Below are 10071 nucleotides of genomic sequence, written 5' to 3' on the forward strand. Positions count from 1 at the left end.
TATGGACTGAAGGGTCCTGGGTTTGATGCTAGTCATGGATACATGCCTGGTTTGCAGGCTCGATCCCCAATGGGGGGCATGCTGGAGGCAGCCGATCAATGATTCCCTCTCATCATTGAGGTTTCTTTTTTAAAAAAAATATATACTTATTGATTTTCCACAGAGAGAAAGGAAGAGGGATAGAGAGCTAGAAACATCGATGAGAGAGAAACATCGACCAGCAGCCTCCTGCACACCCCTTGCCGGGGATGTACCCGCAACCAATGCACATGCCCTTGACTGAATCGAACCTGGGATCTTTTGGTCCACAGACCAACGCTCTATCCACTGAGCCAAACCGGTTTCGGCTCATCATTGAGGTTTCTATCTTTCTCTCCCTCTCCCTTCTTCTCTGAAATAAGTAAAAAATATATATTTTTTAAAGAAGAAATAGAGCAAGAAGAGATAAATAAAAGGAGTTTATATAGTCTAGATTTACTTGAATCATAACAACTATTCTTTGTGGTTCTGTCAACTAGCCTTCATACAGTCCTAGGATGGCCTGTGTGGGCCACAGGGACCAAGATGTATGCTTTGGTGCATTTAAATTAGTTCTGAGCAGACTCAAAGATAGGTCTTTGCAGCTTTTAAAAAAATATATATACTTTATTGATTTTTTTACAGAGAGGAAGAGAGAGGGATAGAGAGTTAGAAACATCAATGAGATAGCAACATTGATCAGCTACCTCTTGCACACCCCCACTGGGGATGTGCCCGCACCCAAGGTATATGCCCTTGACCGGAATCGAACCCGGGACCTTTCAGTCCGCAGGCTGATGCTTTATCCACTGAGCCAAACTGGTTTCAGCCTTTGCAGCTTTTTGAGTATCTGTTTTCTAGGTTGCTAGGATGAACAAAAGCCACAGTGCGTTTTATTAACTTTGGTCATTTTCTTATTAAGTCTTGTCATTGTGTCCTTCCAAGGCCCATTAGGGCTCGCTCTGATCCTCGATCCAGGGCCTTCCCTCCAATTTTTCAGGTTTGTCATCATTGTTCAGGGCTATTGCGTATTGTGCATTATAGAGCTTAATCACCACGCTGTGTCCTTTCGTAGTGCCAGGAATTTTCCCACACGCCAGCAACCAATCATTTTTCTTCCTGTCAGAGGAGGCCGTCCGTGGTGACTATTATAAAAGGGCAAACTTTGGGGCTGGATTTAGGCCAGTCTCCTAGTGCTACCTTTCTGGGTAAGGTGAACACCTCTGGCCGGACCTGAGCTCTCATCTCAGCTCTCAGCATCATCAGCATCATCATCATGTTGAGCTCCCTCTTCCTCCTGAAGGCCCTTCTTGCTCTTGGGTCCCTGGCATCCTGGGTGGCTGCAGAAAAGCATGGTGAGTCAACATCCCTGGCTAGCAGGAACAGAAAGTGACCAGAGAAGTCATCTCCTGCCAGGTAGCTGATCAATGTTGCTATCTCATTGATGTTTCTAACTCTCTATCCCTCTCTCTTCCTCTCTTCCTCCCAGAGTGAGGGCCTCATGGCGGACATGGCCATCTCGGTAGGACGGGACTGGGTGCGGAGGTTCTTGGGACAACAAGGGCGGGTTTCCCAGGCTTTCTCCACCCTCTCAGGCTTTCTCCTAGAGCAGTGGTTTTCAACCTTTCTAATGCCGTGACCCTTTAATACAGTTCCTCATGTTGTGGTGACCCCCAACCAAATTATTTTTGTTGCTACTTCATAACTGTAATTTTGCTACTGTTAATGAATCATAATGTAAATATCTGTGTTTTCCAATGGTCTTAGGCTCTACAGCAGCGGTTCTCAACCTGTGGGAACCTTGCAGGCTCTGCTTGGCCTCCTCGTTTCTTTCTCAGATATGCACATGCCATCTCGTTGTTGGTTTTCCTTTACTCTGAAAAACAATAAAGTGCCTCCTATATCTTGAGACCTTTTCTAAGAGAAGATGTAGGGAAGTTACCCAAGCCATGGTGGTTTGTGGGATATGGCCTCGGCAGGCAGAAGAGGCTCCGGAAGGGAAATGTTGGCATATCTATATTTTTGGGAAGATTTGAATGCGGTTGGATAATTTCCAATTCCTGTTATCAGTTGCAGTCTTCTCTATAAAATTCTTAGCTGGAGAATCTGCAAAGAGGCAGCAAAAAGAATCTTGCTACCTATACAAAGCAGCACCCCGCCCCCTACTTGCTTCTGAGACTCCATGTCCCCCCTGTCCACACATAGGATTACTGTCTCCTGTTGGAAAGGGGTCCTATTTTATTCTGGTTCTGGTTAAGAGGTGTTTGAAAGAGATGTCTTCTTTCAAACTCTTATGGGTCCCCATGAACTAATTCTCCATTTACACATTATTTCTGTATATATTTATTGAGTGTTTACTCTATGTCGGATCCAGTGATGGGTTCTGGGTAAACTGTGGTGAACAAAGCAGATCCAGTCCCCGCCTTCGTGGAGATCATAGACTCGTGGGGAGAAAGAGGCTTAACAGACAAGCATGAAATAAGCCTGTAATCTCAAACTCTGACAAAGATATGGAGGAACATTAAAGAGGGCAAAGAGATATAGAATAACCCGGAACTCACTTTAGATTAGATGGTCAAGGGAGGCCTGTCTGAGGCAGTGACATTTAACCTGAGACCTGGAGTTGAAGTTAGCCAGGTCAAGGGTGTGACGAACGAGAGAAGCAAGCGGAGAAGTCTTTAAGCTGAGAAGGAGCTTGCCACATCTGAGAAACTGAAAGCTGGAATGGTTGAGACAGGGAGGGAGAGAGTGGTGTGGACAGGGTGCAGTTGGAATAGGGAGATGGCAGTGGGGATGGAGAAAGGTGACAAACGGAGAGAATTTAGAAGTAGAAGTGAGAAAACTGTGTGCTCTCTTTCTCAGCTCCTCCTCATTCCCTGAGTGGCCCCCAAAACGGATTAGAAATGGATGGTGTGTCTCCATGGGTATCCCCTTCTCATGACCCTTTGTTTCAGATGGTCATGGCTCCTTTTGTTTGCCTGAGCTTCCAAATATGTTTTATTATCACATGGTCTATTCCCCACTTCCTCCCTTCTAAAGATTGAGGCTACTTTTATTGGAGAGGTTTTAGATGTATAACTTAATTTAGGGAGATCTGACTTTTTTTTTTTTTTTTTTTTTTTTTTTAAATCCTTACCCAAAGATATTTTTCCATTGGTTTTTAGAAAGAGTGAAAGGGAGAGAGAGACAGAGAGGAAAACCTTGATGTGAAAGAGACACATCAATTGGTTGCCTTCGCACATGCCCCAACCATGGCTGGGGATCAAGTCTGCAACCTAGATACATACTCTTGGCTGGAATCGAACCCGGAACTCTTCAGTTCCTAGGCTGCCGCTCTTTCTACTGAGCCAAACTGGCTAGGGCAGATCTTACGTGATATCTTTATGACTTCCCATTTTCTAAGTGTATTTGGTGTATTTCAAGGTGTTTTCTAGTTTTAAAGTTTTTTTTGGATAAATTAATACTCAGATTACTTTATTTTCTTCTTTGCTGTCTCCAATAGGATCTTACATTATGCCTTCCATTATGTTTTCTAAAGGAACTGGAACCTTCTCTCATATGAGTACACGGGGTAGCTTATTACACTGAAAAAGCATAGATTTTGGTTGTCAGAAGTCTGGGTTCAAGTGAGAGGCTCACCAATCACTGGCCAGTGGGTCCCTGGCCGAGACTCTTCTGCTTCTCTGAGCCTCAGTTCCCTTCGCTGCAAAATGGAAAGAATAAACCTCGCAGGTTGTTGTAATGATTCACCGTATGTACAGTGTTTGGCCCTCACTACCCATGAGCTCTCTTCCATTTGCTTCTTAAGGCAAACCCGTCAGGGTGTAGTTTCTAATTAGTCCATTCATCAGGAACCAGGGTGATTTTCTCTCCCCTGATCACATCTTCTCTGAGGCCCAGCCACTCCACTCCACGTGACAACCTCTTTCCTTCCAGCCAGACCTCCGTAGGTGGCAGGCCCCTTCCCCGTGCCCAGTGGAGTTGTCTGTGCCTGGCATAGGCAGCTCTCTTGGGCAGCCTGCCCATAAGAGAGAATAGAGGGTTGTACTCCTTGCCAGGACTCTTGAGGTCCAGTCCTGGAACCAGAGCCTGGGAATCTGTCTCAGGCGGGTCCCTCACTGCCAGCTTGTAGGGCCTGGTACAATCTGCCCAGTGTTTGGAGCTGGCCACTGTATCCCATCTAAAGTGAGTTCCCGGTTATTCTATCTCTCAGCGCCCTTTAATTTTCCTCCATGTCCTTGTCATGGTTTGAGATTATAGACTTAATAAATCAGAGCCATGAGCATGTTTATGTGCTGAATCCTGTTTGCCCTAGTGAATCACCAAACCTAGGATGGTCTCAGGGGCTACCGACACACTGGTTTGTTTCTGTTTTCCTAACTCCTACAACCATCTACTACCAGGCATTCTCTCTGGGCAGAACTGGGCTGAGTGAGTCCCAGCGCTTGTTGGTTTGTTTTGGGGTGATCCTTGTGGAGTAGGGGATCATAGTGATGTGGTTCAAAGGTCACCAAGGTGATGTGGTTTTGGGACCCAATTCTGCCCTCTGTGATCTCAGGTCAAGCCCCTTCCTTTCCTGGATGTTTATTTGCAAGAGAAGAGGAATAGGCTTCAGAGCTCGCAGGGCCCTTCTTGGCTGAGGATGTCTTGAGATTTCACTTTTCTGCCACCAGCTCCCCTCATCCCCAGGACCAGCGTAGAGACCAAACCTCTATTCCCTTCCAGTAGCAGAGTGCTCCTGACACTGGTCACTTCAGGGCCGCGCTCGGCAGAATGGTGAAATCTGGGGAGCGTGCCGCTCTAGGCACCACTTTCTAGGGCTTATGAAAAGTTTATGTTGCGGGTTGTTTTCCACCGCGGGTCCAAAGGCATCGTTCTTTGTTAACCAGATCTAATGTTTGTCAAGCAGGGGGGTAGGTCTGAGGAGGCATCTGGTGGCTATAATGACCTTATTTCTGAAATGAAAATCGGGACATGTGGTTTTGATGTGATCGGACAGTGGCACAGAATATCTGAAACAGGAGCTGTGCAGGAAAACCCTAGGGGGCAGGGTGATTATATCTTGATTGTTTAGCTACAGTGTGTTCTCGCTGGAGGCCAACACTTGCTTTTTCCATCATGGCAGACTTCCTGGAGCCAGCCGTATGCAAATATGTTACATGCTCTTACTCAGAGGCACCGAGCCAGTCCTGCCTTGGCTTTCTCCAAAGCCTTTAATCGCCTGTCACTTTTTTTCCATTTAAAAATCTTGAAGTAAACACTCAGGTGAATGAGTCACGGTGAGTTGGTTTGGTTGGGATGTGACCTCTCTGGGTGTGCCTGCTCCCGAGGACCCCGAGCGGTGTCTGCGTGCCATAAGGGTGGCGTAGCAGAAAGAGTGCTTCCTAGCGAGCGGAGAGGCTGAGTTTAGTCCTGCTTTGCTGCTGACTCACTCTGCAGTCTGGGCAAACCCCTTCTTCCCTCTGAGTTTCATTCTTTTCACAGGGACGGTGAAGAGACAGTTCAGGAGCACTGCGTGTGTCTGTCCACGGCAGAAAGTTTACTGAACAGGGGCTTATTGTTCTTTTTTTTAATATATTTTATTGATTTTTTTACAGAGAGGAAGGGAGAGGGATAGAGAGCTAGAAACATCGATGAGAGAGAAACATTGCACACTTCCTACTGGGGATGTGCCCACAACCATGATACATGCCCTTGACCAGAATCGAACCTGGGATTCGATTTCAGTCTATCCACTGAGCCAAACCGGTTTTGGCAAGGGGGCTCATTGTTCTTGCATAAGGAGAAGCCCTGAAATAGGTGCGAGGGAGGGGTGGGGTGGCATCTCTGTGACGCCAGCAAGGATGAAACAGTTTCTTTCTCTTGGCGACCCTGGATTCCTCCTTATCCTAGTTGCCTCCTGGTTAAAGGAGGGCTGTGGTACCACCCTGTGCTGGGTCAGTCTTTGCACTGGAAGAAGGCTGAAGTGAGGGGCAGTTTGAAAGGTGTCGTCTCTATATCAGGAGAGCAAAAGTTGGCCCAGCTACGTCTCAACTTGTGGCCACCCCTAGTTACAGGGGACTATGGGGGAGCAAGTCATTTTAGCTGGCTGGCCTCATTGCCTCTCAGAACAAACCTGGGGTTCCGTTAACCAGAGTTTCAGTTATCTATTGCTGCATGCACACCACCCCCAAACTCAGTGTGGGTTAGGTGGGCAGCTCTTACAACACATGGTGTATGTAGCTAAGGTCACTTATATGGCCGTATGTGTCTGGGGGTTCAGTGGGGAGCCCGACTGTGCCTGAGGTGCCCAGGATCCTCTCTTCAGCCAGGTTCTCTCTAATGGGGCATCTCCTCAAGCTGCTACAGAGCGCAGCTGTTGGTTTCCAGGAGGGAGTGTTCTAAGAGGACAACCTCACTATGTAACTGTATATCCAGCCTCTGCTCACACCAGTCACACCTGCTGATGTCCTGTTGGTCAAAGCAAGTCACATGGTGGAGCCCAGAGACAATGTGGGAGAGGGCTGTACAAGGGCAGGCATCTCAGGAGGCGGGGTTCATTGGGGTCACCAGTGTTGATGTCCATCACCGTCAGAAAGTGGGTGAGACCTCAACAGTGTTTTTCAAATGGCAAGTCTTGAAATGAATTCAGTCGTTGGTGGCCTGCATTAAGAAAAGGAGACATAGAATATGAAGTATCAGCATCACATGTGCATGAATGCCCCCGGGTATGTCCATTTTAAACATACATCTGTATTAACGTACATATGGGACAACATAGAAAATGTACTAGTATTTTGTACTCAAGAGTCACAGAAAAAATAGCGGGAAACACCTCTGAGACCCACTGCTCTGATTCTACGGCAGAGGTTGGCGGTGAATGTCCTCCCGACCCCCTTCCATGCAACAAGCTGTGCGATGGAGACGACTCCTGTCCTCAGGGGCATAAGTGCTGCAGCACTGGCTGTGGGTACACCTGCCGAGGAGACATTGAAGGAGGTATGTGGACTTTTGGGGAAGGGCTCCCTGAGTGCTCCTTGAGTCCCAGAGTCAGTTTGGGAGGGAGTCATCTCTGGCCTTCTTGCTGTTCCCTTCCTGGGCAGAATCAGAGTTCTCCTCCTTCCTGTCCTCCTGGGCCCTTCAACCCAAGGCAACCCCTCCTCCTATGGCCAGTGGTCCTTGTTGGCATTAATAACTAGGGAACACATATGCAATACCTTCATCAGTAAAGAAGAAAATAATAATAAAAAAAGAAAATATAAACCTCAAACCCACAAAAAAAGAAAAAAAAAAAGAAAAAGAAAAAAAAAGTAATTAAAAAATACAATAATTAGGGGAAGGCAGGTGGGGTAGCAGGACAAATCCCTAGGCTGGGAGCCAGGCAGCGTGGCTTCTGGTCTTGCTTCTGCTGATGATTTGCCCTGTGACCTGGGGCAAACCAACCCCTCTTTTTGAGCCAGTTTCTTTACCTGTAAAATGAGGGCATTGCTCCAGATCATGATTTTCTGACCTAATTCTTTGCACGAAGCTTCCCCACCTCCTGAAATCTTCCCTGGAGGGGCATAAATGCAACAGATAAAAGCATTCCTGATATGATTTCTTTGTCTCTTCAGTCTATGTTTTAAACAAACGTATATGTTGAGTGCTCCAGTTGTGCCCGGCACTGTGGAACTCCATTTCAGAAGCACCGGCCCAGATGTTGTCTTTAGACAGCATTTACATTTCCAGGGAAGGGTCAGGGCTTGGGGACAGACTCTGGTCCTCATGTCGCATATAGCCCATCAGGGAAGGTAGACAAATGAGTGGATTAGAGTCAGGTTGGATGAAAGGAACACAAAGCACAAACATGGTCTAGGGTGGCGGAGAAGCCTAGTGACCCTGTGGAGCCCTAGCAGCTGGGAGGAGCCTTGCTCCTTCCACACTCTGCCCAGCCCCACCCCCAACCCCACAGAAGTGTCAGCCCCCCAGCTTCCTCTAGGGACCCTATTTGAACACTGTTGGTCCAACTGCTCTCTTGGATCTTCTTAGATCCTCCAGCTCAAGGCTTCCCAGCCAGATCTTTGGTTCTGGGATGGATTTGCTGAGAGCCCCCATGTCTGAGTTCCAGATGGAACTCAGAGTCAGTGGAGCTGAGCGCCCTGTCTCTGCCTGTGCTTGCTTCCCCACAGGACGGGCTGGTGATTGTCCTGGGATTTTGGTGGGCCTGTGCATTGTCGAATGCTTCGCGGACGAGGACTGTCTAGCCGGGGGAAAGTGCTGCAAGTCAGGCTGCGGGCACGTCTGTTTCCCACCGGTTCTGAATCCCGAACTGGCCATGGACCCTAACAAGACCATGAATTAGGTGAGTACAGCCCAACATCCTCAAAAACAATGGACGTAAACTGTTGTGTGTGAGGCACTGGCTTAGGTGCTGGGTTGGGACTTCAGAGGGCCAAGACCAAGTTTCTGCCCGGGAGAGTCTAGTTGGAGAGCAAGATCATACATTCCAGATCATATATCACAGAGCCCTTGCATAGACGGGATGGGAGTATATTAGGGGTGTCGAACTCAATCAGAGAAAAGGCCAAAATCTAAAATCCAGCCTAAATCGCTGGCCAAATGGTTTACTGAACAGTCATAAACTGACAATGTCATAAACTGACAGTGGAGTGCAGTGATGACAGCGCAGTGCGGGCCACATTGCAAGGCCTGGCGGGCTGGATTTGGCCCGCGGGCCTTGTGTTTGACACATGTGGCGTATATGCTTTCAGGATGGGTGGGGCTCCTTGGAAGGTCTTCCTGTTAGCAGGAGGATTTGACGTGGGCCCTAAAGGCTAGGGAGAATGTGATAAAAGGAGGACAGCCCAGAGAACATGCTGGACAGAGGGTCTGGCGATCGCTAGCAAAGGCACAGAGGGTGAAATGTATGTGACATGCTTGGGGAGTCGGGGTGGAGGTGGGAGGTGAGAGTGGGCAAAGGAACAGGCAGGCTGTCGTTATAACAGGAGAGAGAAAATTGACATCTGAATGATAAGAATCTTCAATGCCAGTTTGGACTAGATTGTGTCCAATTAAGGTTCCCGAGAGCAATGAATGCCAAGCTTCTCTCTCTCCAGGGGCCAGGAAACACCTCGGGACCTGGAGCCTGGAGGGCACAGCTGTGACGTGACATCACTTCTTCTCGCAGAGACCCCGGTGCCCTAGCTGTTCTGATTTGTCCTGAGCTTCTCTGGTGACTCCAAGGGGCTTGTCCTGGGAGCCAGGAGAGGTGCTGTCCTGGGCTCATGATGCACTCAGGGGCGTCATTGCCTGCTTCTGTTCCTGCTGCCTGAGCATAAGAAACAGCCCTGGGGTTGGGGAATGGGGGTATGATGCTTCTTGTCCCCAATAAAGGCTGGTGCTGACCCTCTTGTCTGTACTTTTTTTTTTTTTTTATTAAATATATTTTATTGATTTTTTACAGAGAGGAAGGGAGAGAGAGAGAGAGCTAGAAACGTCGATGAGAGAGAAACATCAACCAGCCACCTCTTGCACACCCCCTACCGGGGATGTGCCCGCAACCAACGTACATGCCCCTGACCGGAATCGAACCCGGGACCCCTCAGTTTGCAGACCGACGCTCTACCACTGAGCCAAACCGGATTCGGCTTGTCTGTACTTTAAAAAAAAGATTCTTATTGATTTCAGAGAGAAACAGGGAGGGAGAGAAGGAGGCGGGGGAGAAGGGAACATTAAGGATGAGAGAATAATTGATCGGCTGCCTCCTGCAAGCCCCACACTGGGGATCGAGCCCACAATGTGGTCATGTGTCCAGAATGGGAATCAAAGTATGACCTTTGGGTTCATAGATAGATGCTCAACCACTGAGCCACAGCAGATGGGCTTGTCTGTGCTGTTTGAGGAGTAACATGAGGAAAGAGAGCTAGGGGTCTGAGTATGGCTGTGAGATTATGGGACTATTTGGGAAGGAGAGGTGATTCATTCTTTCTGAGAACACTGAAAATGGGTGCTAGTTGGGTGTGGCTAGGGGAGAGATGGGAAGATAAAACTTGGTGAGTTGCCATAGATATCACTCTTAAACTTCAGGAGTAGTTC

General features: G+C 48.0%; 1 protein-coding gene across 1 annotated transcript; it reads left to right on the plus strand.

The window, feature by feature from the left end:
* The first annotated feature begins 1219 nt into the window (after nucleotides 1-1219).
* On the plus strand, nucleotides 1220-9379 carry WFDC3 (WAP four-disulfide core domain 3). Its single transcript, XM_084887846.1, has 4 exons — nucleotides 1220-1373; nucleotides 6865-6996; nucleotides 8166-8338; nucleotides 9093-9379. The coding sequence occupies exons 1-3, from the start codon at nucleotides 1295-1297 to the stop codon at nucleotides 8336-8338; spliced, it is 384 nt and encodes a 127-aa protein (XP_084743972.1). The 5' UTR covers nucleotides 1220-1294; the 3' UTR covers nucleotides 9093-9379.
* The last annotated feature ends 692 nt before the right edge of the window (nucleotides 9380-10071 follow it).

The sequence above is a fragment of the Pipistrellus hanaki genome (assembly GCF_964339955.1).
Source record: "Pipistrellus hanaki genome assembly, chromosome: 6".
NCBI lineage: Eukaryota > Metazoa > Chordata > Mammalia > Chiroptera > Vespertilionidae > Pipistrellus > Pipistrellus hanaki.

What these genes read in the sequence shown, in the direction of transcription:
- WFDC3 (XM_084887846.1), top strand. Translation starts at nt 1,295, where the DNA reads ATGTTGAGCTCCCTCTTCCTCCTGAAGGCCCTTCTTGCTCTTGGGTCC. An exon ending in GGTGGCTGCAGAAAAGCATG is followed by an intron (nt 1,374 to 6,864) that starts GTGAGTCAACAT and finishes ATTCTACGGCAG; the next exon opens with AGGTTGGCGGTGAATGTCCT. An exon ending in CCGAGGAGACATTGAAGGAG is followed by an intron (nt 6,997 to 8,165) that starts GTATGTGGACTT and finishes GCTTCCCCACAG; the next exon opens with GACGGGCTGGTGATTGTCCT.